This window comes from Oncorhynchus clarkii, chromosome 11, assembly GCF_045791955.1.
Source record: "Oncorhynchus clarkii lewisi isolate Uvic-CL-2024 chromosome 11, UVic_Ocla_1.0, whole genome shotgun sequence".
Taxonomy (NCBI): Eukaryota; Metazoa; Chordata; class Actinopteri; order Salmoniformes; family Salmonidae; genus Oncorhynchus; species Oncorhynchus clarkii.
Window position 1 is genome coordinate 12986904 of NC_092157.1, and position 18393 is coordinate 13005296.

General features: G+C 45.1%; 2 protein-coding genes across 9 annotated transcripts in view; one reads left to right on the top strand and one right to left on the bottom strand.

Moving 5' to 3' along the window:
- The window catches only part of LOC139420220 (polypeptide N-acetylgalactosaminyltransferase 11-like), a 43960-nt gene extending 41437 nt beyond the window's left edge, over positions 1-2523 (top strand). For all 3 annotated transcript variants that reach the window (XM_071170070.1, XM_071170072.1, XM_071170071.1), the window contains one exon: positions 1377-2523. In XM_071170070.1, the coding sequence (XP_071026171.1) occupies positions 1377-1508 (132 nt within the window). In that variant the 3' untranslated portion in view covers positions 1509-2523. The remainder of the gene's footprint in view (positions 1-1376) is intronic.
- A 1428-nt stretch (positions 2524-3951) lies between these two features.
- The window catches only part of LOC139420219 (histone-lysine N-methyltransferase 2C-like), a 229913-nt gene continuing 215471 nt past the window's right edge, over positions 3952-18393 (bottom strand). For 5 of the 6 annotated variants that reach the window (XM_071170069.1, XM_071170068.1, XM_071170066.1 and 2 more), the window contains 18 exons: positions 15972-17771; positions 15569-15775; positions 12503-12667; positions 12155-12296; positions 11793-11940; positions 11430-11608; positions 11066-11199; positions 10189-10459; positions 9427-9539; positions 8720-8803; positions 7273-8455; positions 6884-7020; positions 6248-6378; positions 5315-5498; positions 4940-5056; positions 4731-4804; positions 4507-4615; positions 3952-4308 (listed from right to left, as the gene is read on the bottom strand). In XM_071170069.1, the coding sequence (XP_071026170.1) occupies positions 4216-4308; positions 4507-4615; positions 4731-4804; positions 4940-5056; positions 5315-5498; positions 6248-6378; positions 6884-7020; positions 7273-8455; positions 8720-8803; positions 9427-9539; positions 10189-10459; positions 11066-11199; positions 11430-11608; positions 11793-11940; positions 12155-12296; positions 12503-12667; positions 15569-15775; positions 15972-17771 (5271 nt within the window). In that variant the 3' untranslated portion in view covers positions 3952-4215. The remainder of the gene's footprint in view (positions 4309-4506; positions 4616-4730; positions 4805-4939; positions 5057-5314; positions 5499-6247; positions 6379-6883; positions 7021-7272; positions 8456-8719; positions 8804-9426; positions 9540-10188; positions 10460-11065; positions 11200-11429; positions 11609-11792; positions 11941-12154; positions 12297-12502; positions 12668-15568; positions 15776-15971; positions 17772-18393) is intronic. The other variant, XM_071170067.1, reaches the window with a different exon arrangement.

The window sequence follows — 18393 nt, forward strand, 5'->3', positions numbered from 1 at the left end:
TGATCAACAACCAATTTGACAGAGCTTGAAAAATGTAAAAAAATAAATGTGCAAAGCGTTTAGACTTACCCAAAAATACTCTAATTGCTGCCAAAGGTGATTCTAACTTGTATTGACTACTTATAATTTAAACTAATGATCGAATTTTTCCTCTTCTTTGGCAAGTATTTTCTGTAGATGGTTGACAAATCTATTTTAATCCCACCTTGAAAAAAATTGAGGGGTGTGACTACCTGCTCATCGAACATCTCATTTCAGAATCATGGGCATTAATATGGCGTTGGTCCCCCACTATGCTGCGATTACAGCCTCCACTCTTCTGGGAAGGCTTTCCACTAGATGTTGCTGCGGGGACTTGCTTCCATTCAACCACGAGCAATAGTGATGTTGGGCGATTAGGCCTGGCTCGCAGTCGGTGTTCCAATTCATCCCAAAGGTGTTTAATGGGGTTGAGAATAGGGCTCTGTGAAGGCCAGTCATGTTCTTCCACACTGATCTTGACAAACCAGTTCTGTATGGACCTCACTTTGTGCACTGGGGCATTGTCATACTGAAACAGGAAAGGGCCTTCCCCAAACTGTTGCCACAAAGTTGGAAGCACAGAGTTGTCTAGAATGTCATTGTACACTGTAGCATTAAGATTTCCCTTCACTGGAACTAAAGGGCCTAGCCCGAACCATGAAAAACAGCCCCAGACCATTATTCCTCCTCCACGAAACTTTACAGTTGGCACTGCAATCGGGCAGGTAGCGTTCTCCTGGCATCCGCCAAACCCAGATTAGTCCGTCGGACTGCCAGATGGTTAAGCGTGATTCACCACTCCAGCCGACGCTTGGCATTGCGCATGGTGATCTTAGGCTTGTGTGCGGCTGCTCGGCCATGGAAACCCATTTCATGACGCTCCAGACGAACAGTTCGTGTGGTGACGTTGCTTCCAGAGGCAGTTTGGAACTTGATAGTGAGTGTTGCAACCGAGGACAGACCATTTTTACTGTTGTGTGAGCTTGTGTGGCCTACTACTTTGTGGCTGAGCAGCTACTAGAGGTTTCCACTTCACAATAAATAACAGCACTTACAGTTGACACGGGTAGCTCAAGAAAGGCAGAAATTTGACGAATTGACTTGTTGGGAAGGTGGCAACCTACAGTATGACGTTGAATGTCACTGAGCTCTTCAGTACGAGCCATTGCATGGCTGTGTGAGTGATTTTTATACACCTGTCAGCAACGGATGTGGCTGAAATAGCCGAATCCACTAACTTTTGTATATATAGTGTACTTTCTGAAGGCAGGGTATGCAAAATATGGCCCTGTCTTCCTCCTCTACCCCAATTCTGTATGTAACACATGGCCCTGTCTTCTTCTAACCCTCTCCAGAAAAGCAACCGGCTGTATCAAGTCTCAGTGGGCCAATGCCTGGCCGTGGTCGACCCAATCAGCCCCAAGGGATATGTTGCCACGGCAATCTGCAACGGCTCTCAGTCCCAGCAGTGGCAGTTGGAGGGCTGATGTTGATACCCCACGACTAGTTACATACCAGACGCTGACTGCCCCCCCCCTCTGGATGGGGGGAGTACTGCATGCTGCTACAACTAAGCAAGAGAGGGATGGAACTAATTATACGGACTGTGTTCTTGAAGAAATTAATGCTGTTTGTCTTCAGAACTGCTTCCGGCCTGACGTGCACAAAGTATGGAGCTCTAAGTGGGTACGCTATATGTACTGTAGTATGCCTGACTTCCCCCTCTTGAAAATTAGTATTCCATGTCCTGTTTTAGATATTATTTTTTTACAATGCATCATGCAAATTATTTTTAATTTAATTCAATTTGCACAGCACTCTTGCATTAGACAATTCAGAGAAATGTTTAATCTTGTATAAGTCCCAAACAAGTGTTTTACTAAGAACAATGGACTGCCAGTGTTAGAGGTTTTAGAGTTAAATTGCATTTTATTCTGTACTTATTACAATCTGATATTAATTGCTATGACATACAGTACTGCATGTTATTTAGTTGACATTTCTTTGGGAGTATCTTTCTGTTGTACAAATAATTTCATCACTGGAGTTTGTTTTTGAAGTTATGTATTTTTCATGCCCTTGAAATGTGCAAGGCAACTTCCTTAATACTGTATTGATAGGCTACACTGTGTTAGCTCTACATCAGGTATATTGACCAAGTGATGGATAGTTTGTGCAGTCTACGTAAATCATGTCGAATAGGTTAAATAGAAATGGAATTTCCTACAGTGTCTTGGGTCATGCCCACAATACTAGCAAAATCATCCATACTCACGGCCTGTTCTGCACTGTACTGGTGAGCTATGATGGTTGAACAAGATCTGACAATGATTTGAGTTCTAGTTTTTCCCTTATCCAAATGTAATTTCTTAAGTTATGCGGTGCAGTTTTGTATTAGTTATTCTCTTTTGCAATGAGGCAACCAACTAAATGTTTATTTGAAGTATGAACATCCCTTTTGACAAATTTGCAATTTGATTAAAAGTCTTGGTCAGACGCTTATTAAAATGTTGTCCATTTACCCCCACAGAGAAAAGTAGCGCAAATGTAAGATGTAAAATATTTTTTGTAAATGATCCTAAATCTGATTCCAAACTCCATCACACGCTGTATACTTCAAAAAGGCTTTTTAGACATTACTATACAGGACAAAGAAAAGAGACACTATTAAAGAGGTCTGAATATTGTACAAGAGGAGAAAATATCCAAGAAACAAATTTCATTAACCATTATGGAAAATTATATACAATTGATTCTTCTGAAAGTTTAAAAATACATCATGCCATGTACTGTTTATTACAACGAGACTGAATATACCAACTTTTGTACAGTTCACTTAAGTTGTGCACACAAATGAAAACTTCATTTCAAACTGGTCAACGAAATGCTAGTACCAGATTCCAATTTTCGTGATTGAGTGTAAAGAAATCAGAATTATCATACAGTAGCATATTTTTTCTCAACTAGCCAGCACTAAACAGAATGTTTAAGAAATGTAAACAAAAAACTAAAATAATTTCATGTGAAAAGCATAATTGTTTCTCCTGCAACTGGTAAGTAAAAGGTATTTTTTCCCCCAAGCACAGCATTATCTGCATGAGGTGAATCTCAGAGTGACTGCTGTACAAATACAGTTAAAGAAGCTAACTGATGGTATGGGTGGCTTTCCAACCTTAAATTCACAGTTCTCTCTAATTCTACATTCACGTCAGATTAACTAGGGTTAGGATTTCAGTCGTCTCGATGTGATTGGTGCTCTCTTTGATTGCGCGTGTCAATGCAAACAGAAATTGTCCTAAGGAAAATGAAACGCAAAGTATATTCTTCAAGTGGTCAGAATTTGACAACGCAACTTAATTCTAAATACAACAAAAATACTCTAGATTTTTTTTTTTTACACATTCTGTACAGTTTTATACAGCACATAAACTCTTAGAATGATATGACATCCTTCTTAAATACTTTTCTAAAAAAAAATGTATTCACCCAAACAGCCATGATGTAGTTATGGTAGCATTTGGTCAATTGTTTACTTAATTGACTATTTACACTTTGTATAAAGTAACACGTTCTGATCAGACTGAACACCTGGGCAGCAGTTTGCCGGCGATTCGATAATAAATACAAAAATTCTCGTATTTTACATAAAAGGAAAAAAACTGACTCATGGAATCAAGTATTTTCGACTAAATTTGTTTTAGTGCAAGTTAACAATCCCTTAGCTTTGTCCCTAAGGAAGTCTTCTCTGTACATTCCTTGTTCAGTGGTGTCTACATTTCTGTAACTATATGTATATATATATTTGTATATATTTCATAATCCAGAGGACCTGCCTCAATAACTAAATAAGGCGGTGGCCAGCACAAAACTCTCCTGGTCAACTGGTGAATTCTACCCCAGAACACCCTCCCCTAATCCATTCATTATATATATATATATATATATATATATAAAGTGAAAGACTCGGTTCTCAGCCTCAAAAAGAATTGTCTTCGTGCCTGCGATGCCCCTTCCCTCTTTAGTCTTCTCTAACAGTTCTGCGGTCAGTGTCTTGCCCTGATAAGTTGTCTTTGTTTAAGTAATACGTTTTTCAGCTGACGAACCAACAAGCATATAAAAAGATAACAAGGAATGTGTGTGCGCGCCATCATTTGGAAGTGTTGTAGCCTGTATTTTTCCCCAACTGTCCCTGTTCTAGTTCATCCATTTCCGGCAGTTAACCGCACCACAGTGACAAGGGATCTTATGCTGGTCGTCCTCCAGATCAAATTTGTAGTCGTAGCACAGCTGAGAGAGAGAGAGAGAAATCAGATCAACACTTCAGGTGCTTATTACTTCAATGACAAACTGATGATAACAACGAGACCATTCTTAAACATTAGCTGATGTCACATGGCTGAGGTAGCCACTAGCCACAGTGCAATGTGTCTCCAGTCTCTACTTTCAATAACGAGGCATATTGCTAATGAAAAGAGGATATCTTACCTCTTCTCCTCTCTGGATATTGCGGCAAGAGCTGATGATGATCTTGTCGCCTCTCTCCAAGCTCACGGCCTCGGCGATGCAGTTCGGGGCGCAGGAGTGGTTGATGTATCTGAGGACGATGCCAAAGGTAAACGACTTTCCTACATGCTAGCGACATTTACACAGAGTTGAAATGTAACACAAGTAGGGTCAAATGGTGTATTCTGAACGTAGGAAACTCTTACCTTGCTGGTCCGCCAGTGATGGTGGCGTCGACAACATGCTCACTGTCCAGGCGGAACATGTAGACTCCACGGTTCTGCACCACAGCAAGGGAATAACATGGAAGATACAACATTGCCATTCTTCTCTTATGCTATCATGTAGATGTTAAGATGAAGGGGGATGATATTTAGTCTTGTGGGAAACATATGGCAATGGTTTCTGAACTCACCTGGGATTCGTACATCTTCTCCATCCGGTTGGCGACCTCGTTGCGAATGAGGGTACCAATGTACTCAATCACCATGGTGTGGGACTCAATGTCCCTGGCGGCGTACAGACCCAACCCCTGCCAGGACAGAAACAGTGAGGGTCAACACCTCAATGAATCTGAAAGCAAACGACCACTATGAATGATGCCATATCAGTCATGTCCTCATAACCTAACAGGTACTTACTTACCACAAAAGCAACCATTGAATTCAATCAATGTGCATCAAGCAAAATGGATTGAGATACTTCTGTGCCTGAATAAGTTAGACAATTATATTGAATGTGCATCAGGGCCTGAGTAGAGTCTGCATGTAGCCCTAGCACAGTGACAGACCTGAATGCGGGAGCGCGCCAGGTACACGTTGCTCTTCCATTCTGCCTTCATGCGTCGGTACTGGAAGGGGACGGATGCAAACTGCTTGGGGATCACCTCTTCCGGTGCTTCCACCACACCCACGCTGCCAACCGTCTGCATGGACTTAGAGGAGACGATGCCGGTGCTGGACAAAGTGTGAGGTCTATGGGAAGAGGAGGAGCCAAAACATACAACACCCTGAAACATTCCCGCAGGAAGTAGCATATGACCATCGAAATAGAAACAGTACTACCATTCTACTTATTCTATTTCTATGCATGTATGACATTGATGGAAAGGTGATTGAACGGCAAGTGGGACTGCATTATGGTGGTTTTCTGGACAAACAGACATGGCCAATGGATAATCTCCATTTAAAGGCCCAGGAATAAGCTTCATTTGGGTCCTCCGGGGAAAGCGGTGTTCCACCAAATGAGAAGCCAGAGTTATTGGGGTGGAAAGGCAGTTAATGTGTGGCTGGGAGCAGATATACCACGATAAGTACCATTCCAGGAACCCAGGATATTTAACATTAGCATTATTTTACAGCGAATGTGTCACTTATGCGTCATCAGGGCACTAAGACAGTAAGATGTACAATGCTGACTGATAACAGATGTGACATTGAAGGATGACTATTTCAAGAAAACAGTGAGGGAAGCCAGTTATCTTTTGTTACTGAGCTGTCCAGTGTTTTAAACAAATTAAAGCTGAAAGATGACCTGTTTTGACTTCAAGTAGGCAGCAGTGAAGTTAAAGTATAAGGAAGAACAACATGCATAAAGAAAGAGAGCGAACACCTTGTTGTGGATGGAACAAAGACAAAGTGTTGCAGAGATAAAACAGTGATCAACCGAAACAAACATGTCAGGAACTTAAGTGTAAAATGACACAGAATACCTTAACACCAACCTCTTGACATGGCTGCAGGCCTTGGGTTCTGAACGGGCACTGCCAGTTGGGTTTATGGCCAAGGGGAGCTCCATGAGAGGGTTGCGTCCGAACCGGAAAGTATATCTGTCACAGGCTTCCACTCCGGGGAGCTGCACACACACATTTTTTTAAAACATTTGTAAAAACATTTTCAAGCAGTTCAATCCATTAAAATGGGTCAATAATAACCAATAGTTGTTAATTACAAGCTGCAATTAAGTATTCATCTTACTTTAAACACTCAATAGTACATATCAGGTTTCCATTAAGATACATGAGTGGATTTATTGAACTGTTTTTCCTACAGGGAGTTTATAAAATAGTTCTCTTACACCACTTAACCTTAGACTGAAAAAGTGCTTTCATAATCAACTGCAAAGTCAGATAAAACTAGTGTGTTTGATGGAGAACCTTTCATCAAAGTACTTAGAGTGCATATGGAAAGCCTTTTCCTTTAAAGCACCTAATGGAGTTGAAGTTATTTTGCATGGGAGCTTTTAACAAAAGTGTTAAAAATTTGCCCAAACCAATTCAAAAGTCAAAACCAAACTGCTATACTGCACACCCACCTAAAACGTTCAACTCTCTCAAACTATTCATTTTACTCGCTCTTACCGATTCTACGATCCTGGTGACGGCGGTGACTGTGAATCCAAACAGGTCCTCTCCCTTCAAGTAGACGGGGAACAGTTTCAGAGTTCCTGATTCGTTACGCCGGTCAGCCACAGGCTCCAGAATCTTGTCCCATACACCTACAACACAGAGGGGAGATTCGACAGTCAGGGTAACTAGATTAATTTATCAGGATGTGTCTAGTTTTACTTTGTGTAAATCTAACCATAACCCATATTTTGGATGGTTTTCTAACCATCCTTCACCCTGTTTCTACACCAGACAAATGCATTTGTCAAAGTATTTGAGGTGAGTTTGATGTAGAATTTGAATTGTTTGCACATAAGTGGACCTGAAGTATTTGACTTATGTATCTGACCCTGCCCTCTTACCTTTGGGTGAGGCGCCGGTGAGCACCAGGTCATCGTAGCCTTGCTCTATCATCCGCACCACAAACTCCGGCTGGCCCTCGTTCTCCTCCACCGAGCACAGGTAGCGGCATCGGTGGTTGCCTTGGCGTGTGCTCCAGTAGATGCGGCTGGCCCGGTAGCCCACGGGGAAGATGGCGTTCGCTGAGTGGAAGGCAGCCATCTGCTGGGGCAGCAGCTGACCCACGGTGTGGAACACCAGGCTTCCCACGCGGAACGTGTGCCGGCGCTCGCCACGCTGCACGATGCTGGCCATCTGCCGTGCCTCGTCGCGCTGCACGTAGACGCGGCGGAACACTGTGAAGCATCGCAGCTCCTGGTCGTGGTGGGTAGTTGCGGGCGCCGCGGCCCTGTCGCCTCCTCTCCCATCGCCACCGCCGATGCCACGGGGCCGGTGCAGGTGACACAGCATTGTCTTGTCCTTGAAGAAGGTGCACTGGGCCTTGAGTGCGCACGTGAAGTGGTAGGCGTTTCCGCAGCGCAGCCGGTGGCAGCCACTGGTGGCGCCTGTCTGCTGGCAGTAGGTGCAGTGCACCGCCATGCCCCGCCGCAGTGCCAGCTCCACGTTGATCAGGGCGCCTGCCTGCGTCTCATACACCTCAGATGACCACAGGGCGCAGTTCAGGTGTACCCACAGGTCCAGGTCCAGGTTGAGGAGGCGTGCGGGGCCGTCTGTCATGCCATCGCCCTCCTCGTGGCAAAAGCAGCAACGCCTCAGGTCCCGGGGGAGGGGATCGGGACGCAGAGAGGCACCCAGCTTCCTCAGCAGCTCATCCACCTCATCCTCACCGGGCAGAGAGGACAGCAGGCTGCCTCTAGTGGGAAACACGACGTGTACACTCCACTTGCGCCAGCGCAGGCCCTTCCAGCGCTTGTGGTGGCGGGGCGACATGTCATCACCACCCCCGCTGGCAGTGTGGACTGCTCGGGGCCTTGGCTTGAGCTTGACCGTCACCTTGAGGGTGTCCGGCTTAGGTTTCTCTGTGGGGAAGGAGATGGGAGGGGGGCTGGAGGGGGCAGACTGTTTGGGCTGCAGCTGGGCCAGGCAGTGGACGTCCAGTGTGGACATGTTGTTACTATACTGGTGGAGCACCTTAGACGGGCTCTCTTTGACCGACGACTCAGGCAAGAGAGGAGACGTGTTTGGCTGCGAAAGAGAGTTTACTCATTAGGAATCCAATGAAAAGTCTCATGCTAATTACTCTCAGCAATGGCATCTTTGTTTGCTCACCTGTGGTCATTGTTAGACCATGTTAGAATATTCCACCTGCTTTTTGACTGCGCTAAAATGAAAACCCATAAATCCACTCATTCTCCATGCAATCTACAACCTGTCTTGTCGTCTGTCTACCTACCGTACTGGTGTCAGTGAGGTTCTCAAAAATCTAAGAGTCCACTTAGAGATACACACCTTACTGTCTGTGGCTTTGGACTGTGTGGCTGCGGTGTGGAGGACAAAACAGTTGCGGCTACAGAAGACCTGGTTCGGTCTCTCCTGCAGAAGCCAGAGACATCAGCATCATGTTCAGTTGCCACAAAAATAAAGGAAATGCTCCGAAACTGGGAGGACAACTAAACCTGTCCAATAAGAAACTTTTTTTTTTCTGTTGCAAAACGTTTTGCCTTTAATGACCAGGAACCAGGTCACTTGTTCTGAACATGCATTAGTCGCGCACTGTCTAGAAACAAACATTGTTTTTTATTTTACCTTTATTTAATCTAGGCAAGTGTGTACATGTGTGGGCTGGCAGGAGGAGAAGATCAAAAGGTAACTCCTGATTTAAACAGCCCGGCTGTTAACCTAATTAAATCATGTTCAACCCAGGCCATCTCCACTCATCTCGTGGTAAATCAGACGGTGCGTCGCGGCAGTTAGGTTTACTTTATTTCATTAATATTGTTGGGCTTAGATAAATCTCATTCCATATCAACAAAACTCTGATCATTTTCACTGTAGACTACTAGTGAATGTATTATGGTAATACTTAAAATAATTGACAATTCATATTCTTATACGATAGGAATTAATTTCAGGCTTTTGCAGTTTAAATGACTAAACATGTTCATATTAAGTGACAATACTTGCTTCAGTTGAGCAACAGCTGATTTGGGGCTTACCCGTTTGCTGCAGGCTAGGTCTTTGGTGGACTTGCGCACTCCGTTTCCCAGAACCACCACCTTGCAGTGGCAGCACCACTGGGGTTTAGGCCCCTCCCCCCTGGCAGCTGAACCTAAAACACATTTTTACATCAATTCGTCACAAAAAACACCTGGGTGAAAGACAGCTGAACAAGAAGGAAACAGACAGATATTGTGATTGCATTGGGGTTATTTCAAAAGGGCTCCTTCACAATCAAGTTAGCCAAAGAGCTAACAGGTTCAACCTCCCCAATCATTAGTGGCTTTCATTAACTTTTCACATCTCAGACATGATCAATACGAGGCTAGATGGGACTATCCACTGAGAGTAGAGAGGTTTCTGACTCACACACAGACTGGTTTTTCCATGCCCAGATTTTGCCCAAAATCTGTTCTAAACAGCCAATTGCCTTTATTGAGGGTAATGGGAAAATAACTTAATCACAGTGCTTATCTGCCTGCCATTTCCTGAGCTAAAAGATATTTACTAAAATAGCTTGTACAAACTGAAAAATCATGTTTTGAAATAAACCAAAATGAAAAGCTTAGGAACGCATGCCATTTGATTGTTAGTCTGTTGATAACATGACTGTGATAAATATATTTTTGTGAAATAATTTCACTGAAAGATATAGTGCCACCACCGTTTTTACCAGCTCTGAAGCCAGAAACGTCATTTCTTCCATCACTATCAGTTGTTACCATCGGCAGATTAAAGTTGGATCGCTGGTGGGTACTGACCTGCGCTGTTGGGTGGGCCAATGGGCTGAAATGGCTGGCTAATTCTGGGATGGTTGGGTGATCCAAGGGGTCTCAGGGACTTGATGGTGGGAGGCGGCTGGTGCTGGGGAAACATGGATACGTGAAGGGGGTCCATTCCCTGGGTCTGAGGCACCTTGAGTCCAGCCAGTAAGGCCAGGGAGCTGCGCTCTGGGCTGCGGCTCACCTCGTAGCTGCTGGGGATGGTCACACACAGTAGATCGGCCACCGCAGCCACAACGCCAGGGATGTTCTGCAGGTCCAGAAGTGTCAGGGAAGTCAAATAAGTTTATAGCCAGTGGTGGTCAATACAACAGCCCCATGCCAGGGGTCGGCAACAGGTGGCCGTTTTCGGCCAGCGAGTGATATGTATTTTTTGGGGGGAACCTATTTTTATTATTTTGGACTAAAATGACCAGGAATTCTGTAAAAACAGTGTTTAATTTAGGCAATCGGTTCCCAAATATTCCCACAAATAAAAAAAGAAATATGTGATCGTGTCTCAACATAATCAAGGTATAAAATAATTATTTTCAAATACAAGCTCTTTTTGTGCAAATGTGCAAATTATTTTAATTATTTTCCTGCCCCCGTCTATTTGCTCTGACAAAAATCATCCCACGGCTGAATCTAGTTGCCTACCCCTGCCCGAAGCTATACGTGAGACTATCATGGAAATTAGCTTTCTTGAATGTGTTGTATATGGTCTGGCTTGGTTACCCAGAAGTGTATTTACAGTTATGTATGTATTCACTATGTCCACTGCAATTCAGTCTATAGCTGCAAATGTGTACAACATGAATTAAACTAAACTATAATAGTAAAAATGGGCTGTTTACAGTTGCGTTTAGCCACTCACCTCTGCTGAGACCGGATTCAAGGTGATTTCTATGGATACCAGGCCAGCTTTGGCGCAGGATGGAGGCTGTCCAAACTGGGACCCGAAGAAGGAGCTTGAGGGTTCAGTTTTGACCTCTTGCTTTATCTCAGTTCCTAAAGGAAACAACCAGACAATTTAATATTCCACAGGAACTAACACAAAGCAGCAGTTAAAATGCTTCTATAACCCTGGCCTGAGAATGATTCTTAAAGATCTTCACCAATACAATCGCTCCTAATGATTAGTAGTACTAACAAGCAAAACTTCTAACTCAACATACCTCTAAATGACCATTTATTGGTACCTCTACTTCAGTCAGGAGTGAAAGGTGTGTGATTCTTACCTTTCCCGCTGGCGCTAGGCAGCATGGGTATGACGGGAGAGGAGCAAGGCGAGGTGGGCTCCTCCTTGACCTTTGACAGGTCGGGGTAGCGGCTGATCTCCATGCCGACTACGCTCTCGGGGGATGAGGAGGGGACAAAGCTGTCGGGGGTGTCCCTGTCTACACAGTGGTCCTGGGCCCTGGGACGTACAGAATGAAGGAAACTAGTTCAACCACTGAACCAGCGCAGTACAGCAGGATATAAGTCAGTCTTTAATACTCCCCATAGAAGCTAAATGAGTTACTATAGTTACTAGTTCAGAAGTGAGGTAGGAACCATTCTGCCTCTAAATCCCATTGAAATGTGGATTTGCAAGTCCTCACCTGAGTTCCTCCTGGTTGTTATGGGGTGGTGTGGGGAGCGAGGCGGGAACGTCCACTGTCTTGGGCCCCTGGGTGATGTCATGGGCCATGAGGTCTTCCTCTGTCCGGAATGCTGTAGGTAGCTGCTTGGCTCCCAGTCCTTTGATCACTAATGTTAATTGAACAACAAACATAGTTCAGCCATTGAAACACAAAAATGGATTGTCTTTTTTATTTTCAGATTACAGAAATGTGTCTTGCCATTAAAATGCCAGCAAAGATTCTTTGATATATATAATATATTTTCAAATCACTTTAACATTGGCTACAATATTACCACAGCATTACTTCTCCGAAGTGATTTTTAACACGAGTCACTTTACCATCATGGCTGCCCAAGACAGCAGTTTTCCTGGCGAGGTCCTCGGCCGTGGCGAACCCGTTGACCATCTTCTGCCTCGCCATGGGAGGCGGCGTGGGTGGGAGTGATGCTGGAGGGGTAGGTGGGTTGCTCAAGTTGTTCTGCTACAAAATGGCAAAGCAGACAACATTTTAACTGGATCCAACTAGGGAAATGTGTTTGAATACAGGAACATTCAACAGTGTGCGGGTATCCTTTTTCTTTTCTATTAAATCTATTCCTTTCCTATAATATACCTTCTGGACTCTTAATCTGAAAAACAGACGGACGTGCCTACACAACGTTTGACCTAAGGGTGTGCTCTCTTCACCTTGTAGATGAGCTGTGAATAGTAGTCTGACACGCCGTCCAGAGAGGCGCTGCCGAAGGAGCCCGACAGCCTGTTCTCCCCGTTGACCTGCCCGCTGCCGAAGGGTGGGAAGTGGGCAAAGTTGACCCCCATTAGGGGCTCCATCAGGGGCAGCAGAGAGAGCTGCTGTGGAGGAAGAGAAGAGGGGGAAGAGGGTTAGTAAGGCCAAAGGCTTTCTCACTGCTTAAATTTTGAGGTAAGCACTGAACAGGATTAAAATTTGTTCTAGAAATTGAATAAAAACTATTGACGGTTATTAGCTGAAGTCATTTTATCGAAAGTGTACGGAGACTTGGGAGGTCAAGACAAAAAGCAGAATAGTTCACTGCTGAATAACCCATGGTATATCTACTCCTAATTTGAATGACATGCAATTATTTTATGATTATTCACCTAAAAAGTACTATATATTTTCCATGTAATATTCTGTTTATGCCATCCACAAATTCCGAGTGCTTCTTTCAAAAATCCACGGACCATTCAATTAAACATTAAGATGACAGTAATTTATGAGGTGTGTTAACAGAAAACAGCAAAATAACACCCCACGTTTGTGCCCAAGCAACTGCAGAAGAAGATATCAGATACACGTTCATCTACAAAATCAGCAGCAGCCTGAGTGATAATTTGCCCATAGCGGCACCACACAGTTGCAACAATAAACACCATCAATCAAATATATTTGTTTAAATGATCAAAATACAGACATTTGTTTTAGGCCTGGCTATACTACCAGACCAATTAGCCAATCAACACATTCACAGTGGCGACCCGTCCTATGGGACTCCAGAGTGGCACAGCGGTCTAAGGCACTGCATCTCAGTGCTAGAGGCGTCACTACTGACCCTGGTTTGATCCCGGGTTGTATCACAACTGGCCGTCATCCGGGTTGGGGAGGGTTTAGCTGGGGTAGGCTGTCATTGTAAAATATGAATTTGTTTTTAACTGACTTGCCTAGTTACATAAAGGTTAAATACAAATGTTTAAAAATTCAGGGCAGGTGGGGCGTTTGCATGTTATTTTTGCATTAATCAGTTTGCAAACAATGTAAAAATAAATGAATCATTGAGTTAATAAAGCCGCATATAAACATTGTCTTTGTTTTGCTTTCTTGAGTAAGTCAGCTCCAAAATGTAGGTGTTTCAGGCTAGCTCTGTGCTATCTGTGGTTGTGGGGCAGCCAGCAGAAAATACAGAGCGTAGGGGATGTTAATGTTCTCTAGTTGTGCCGTGATTGACTCAGTGTTCTGTCACTCATGGGGACACTACGTCACTGCAAAATCTACAGGGAGAGCTAGAAAATTCAAGCCCGTTGGGTGCTGCCATAGATTTACATTAGAAGTGCCAATCTAAGAAGGCTTAAGGTCAAGGTGACTGTACGTTTGTTTATCCCATGTGTAACTTTGTGTTGTTGTTTTTGTTGCACTGATTTGCTTTATCTTGGCCAGGTTGCAGTTGTAAATGAGAACTTGTTCTCAACTGGCCTACCTGGTGAAATAAAAAAAATTGGCCACAGATAAAATGACGTCAAATCACGTTGTAGCTTTGATTGGACTGATCATGTCAACATCATACTTTCAAAATCTTAGCAAGCAAGCTAGACAAGCAGTCATCATGAATCAAGTCAACAATCTACTGGTAAATCCTTGTCATATCAAGAGAAATTATAAATAAAACGGACAATGGACAAACATTACACAAAAAGTTGGAAATCACAAATTCAACAATGAGTGGTTTGGAAGGAATCAGTGGCTAACTGCAAGCTTTGCAACGCAATCACTACTTTTGCCTCCTAGTTAGTGGAGAAGCTGTGTAGTCCAAGTATGTGTTTAAGGGCCTCTTTTCTAAGCTTAAAATGATAAACATTCACATGCAACACCATGGGCCAGAAAAGGTTGGATACATTGGCCATGCTGTCAATCCAGTATGACTTCTGCCGCGGTCAAGACAACTGGGAACTCTGGGAAAATACGTTTTGAACGGTCATCCAACTCAGAATTCCAATTCGGGAACTCAGGCCTCTTTCTAGAGCTCCGACCTGAAGATCACTGACGTCATGATTCAAACTTAGTTCCCAGTTGTCTTGAAAGTACCATGAATGCCAGACTTTGATGACATAATTTTCCCACAAGAAGGACCGTCACGCTAACTTCCTGTTCAAGTGAGCACAGAACAAGGTAAGTGCAAAATGGCTTGTATGCTGATGCATAAATGATGTAATATGCCAGGGAGATATGTATACTTTAGCTAAGAAAGTAATACTAAGTATATGTTGTGTAGTAAGCTGTTAGTAGCCCATGTGCCTCACCCTAATAATTTGGTCCCTTTCCCCTCATAATTTAGCCTACTATTCTGACTTGGTGGTGCACATGTAGCCTAAAGCCTATTTTAGAGAAATGTCATCCTCGAATATTGTAAGAGCTTTCATGGTCTGCTTATTATGCCCCTTTTATTTATCCTACGGTCCTGACTTGGTGTACAGCGATAATACTCTTAACGGCCCATGATCTGAATTCTGTCGCTGTACATTTCAAAAGTGCTGAAAAAAATAGTTATATTGACTATGTCCGTCTTAGCATGCTCATTAATGTCTTAATCGAAATTACGGATTGCCTCTTATCGTCCCCTTATGCCATAGTTTGTACATCTCAATTGCCAGGCAAAACCACATTTGTTTGAGGTCAACCATAGCAGCAATGTTTTTTTTTTAAAAGCAGTAAATGAAGCTGAATTAACTGTTTTGCTGCCAGACAAGGCTCAGCTGATAGTGAGGTGTAGCGGTGGTAAGGATTCCCTCCATGGTGCTGAAAAGAAAGATCTGCTGTTGGGACAGCTTTATGTGGGCACTGTTTGTCACCGTTATAGTGAAATTCATGTGTTGTGTAGTGGCTTTGCTGGCATGCATAAAAACATTTGTTGAGTTTGCCCCACCAAGATTTACATGCTAAAATCGCCACTGCAGATTCAATAAACACACGCTAATCAACACATTCAACACTGTTTGGTGTCTGACTACTATCACATGTACCCGTTTGAGCTGTGTCAGACTGTCAGTACTGGAATAACCAATCTGCCTCTCCTCTTCCTCCTTCTTCCTCCTCTTGTAGCGTGACGGCGGTTTCTCCGCCCCGTTTTTGGGCGTCCGTTTGTTGCGTTGCTGCTTCCTTTTGCCCTGTGCCGGAACCGAGGGTTCTAGAAGCTCTGTGCTTCCTGTCAGCTGACTGTGTGGGGGAGTCTGGGAAAATACAATGATACAAGCAAGGTTGGTGAGCTACTATGTGAGCTACTATTATAGACACAACAAAGGGCTTTCTTTAGGAATGTAGTACTGAATAGCAATTTTTTGTGCATTTTATACACAAATAGTTTGATTTCAGAACATAGGTGTGATGATTATAGTGTCTGTGTGAATGTGGTCTTTCCCTTCTCACCATGTTGTTGGTGGTGGAGGCCGGCCTGGCGGTGGCTTTGAGGTCTGCCGAGGCCTCCTGCTCTGAGCTAAGGCTGTTGCAGGACATCTGCTGTGTGGGAGGGGCCTGGTTGGCACTGGCACCTGGCGGGGGCGTACTCTTGTTTTTCAGCAGGTGCTTAAGCAGCTCATTCCCTGCGTCCCCCCCTTTGGTGCCATGGAGTGGCGAAGAGAGCCCCCCCTCGCTTCCCTCCTCTTCCTTCACTATCCCCCCGGCTCGGGGACCGTGCCACAAGGCAGACCCTTCGTTGGCTGCCACGGCCCCTCTGCACTCAGTCTCTATCCTCTCCAGCTTGATTTGGAGGGTTTCGTCAAACAGGGAGGCCCGGTCATTCTCCGAGCCCATGTTGGAGAGCCCACCCTGGGCTAAGCTGCTGCCCGAGAGCTGCCTCTCCAGTTCTGAGGAGGGGGCCAAACCCGAGGACCCCACAGGGAGGAAAAGATCAGACAGATCCTGCTCTCCAGGAATGCTGAGGCTCCGGGTGGGGGTGGATGAGGTGTCAGACAAGTGGGAGGGAGTCAGTGGGGCGCAGAGGTCTGAGTGGGGAGTGGATGGGGTCTTGACTGAGTCTGCGTCGTCGACAGAGTCTCTCTTCTTCTTTCTGTTCCTCTTCTTCTTGGCCTTCTCCTCTGGGATGATGTTGGAGTAGAGCTGGATCAAGGACTGGCCTGAGCCGGGGTAGTTGGGAGGTAGGGGGGTGGATGAGTCCATTCCGAATGGGGGTCCATGTCCCTCGCCCCCAACCTGAGGCATCATCCCACGGTCTCTGAACCCAGCGGGACGGGGCTGTCCAGGGGGGTAGTTAAGCCCCTGTAGCATGGGGATTTTGGACCGGAAATTGGGACCCATCTCGGGACTACCAAATGCCCTGTTCCCAGGCATGGACCTGCGCTCACCATCCGGCATGAAGCCCTGACCTGGGAGTGGCCCGCCAGTGCTGGTGAAGCTTGGCTGCATGTTGCTCTGCTCGGGGTACATGGGCCCTAGCTGCCCCTGCTGTTGTTGAGGCCTAGAGGGTTGCATGAAGTCTTGGGGCAGATCAGTACTGTAGAATGGCATGTGGGCCAGGCTATCCCCTCCAGGGTTTGTAGCTCCAGAGCTGGATGGGAGCCCAGTAGGACCCAGGCCTTGCTGCTCCATCTCCAGCCGCTGCTGCATGGCCCGGTGCCTCTCCACCTCCTGCATAAGCTGGACCCTCTGTCTCTCCTGCTGCTCCCTCAGGCGGTCCCGCCTCTCGCGCTCCTGGAAGCCCTCACTGAATGGGTTGTTGTCGTCAAATTTCACAGCGAGGCTGTTGCCACCACTTCCACCGTTCGCTCCCTGGGCACCTGCTCCGTTTCCCGTTGGTGTAGCTTTTGTGCCAGGCACCATTGAGGGTGGGGGCTGTGGTGGTAGTTGGGCTTGGGGTGGTAACTGGGGCGGTGGCAACTGGGCAGGGCTGGCAAGGGGCATCTGTGGGGGCATGTGAGCTGGAATTCTTGGACCTGGGCCTCCCATCAGTCCTTGGGCTCCCCCTGGGTGCCAGCCTGGCATGTTGGGAATGCAGGCAGGGTTATGTTGGCTGGGGTGGGGCTGCATTGGCATCATGGGCCCCATCATGGGCTGGCCCATAGGGGGCGCTCCGGGCATCATAGGGGCAGCTTGAGTATGCATCCCAGGCATGGGTGGCATCATAGGAGCCTGGAGACATGGCCGTTGCTGCTGCTGCTTGACACGGTACTCCTCTATCAGCTCTGCATGGTCTTTCTGCTGTTTCCGAATCTACCAGAGAGAAAGAAAACAGAGAAATGTGAGCAGATTGAAGGGATCTGCACAGTCCAAGAAGATATTGAGAAACATTTTTAGGCACCACTTTTGTATCCAGCCCAATTAGAATTGGTATTTACCTGGCAATCACAGAAAGAACAGAGTGATCAAATACTATTTTCTGTTGCTTATGCCTCCATAAAATTGGCAATTACCTGGAACTAGAGAATGCTTAGTGATATAGTAAATGTTTCAATGAATTCACTACCCACAAGAAATGAGATTGAACCATTACCAAGTAAATAACATTATCTTAATATCTTAGAATATACTGCCAAAAAGGGAAACACTTGAGTAAATGAGTGATGCAGATGCTTCCACACAGGTGTGGTTCCTGAGTTAATTAAGAAATTAGCATCCCATCAAGCTTAGGGTCATGTATAAAAATGCTCAGTTGGCCATTATTTTGTCTACCATGGCTAGAAGAAATTTCAATGACTTTGAAAGAGGGTCTCAAAGGAGCATAGGGGGTTTAAAGGGTGTGTGTATGTGTGTGTCATAGTCACCAGATCTCAAACCAGATTCTAGAGCTGCCCGAGATAGCGTTCTCCACCACTATCAACTAAACACCAACTGA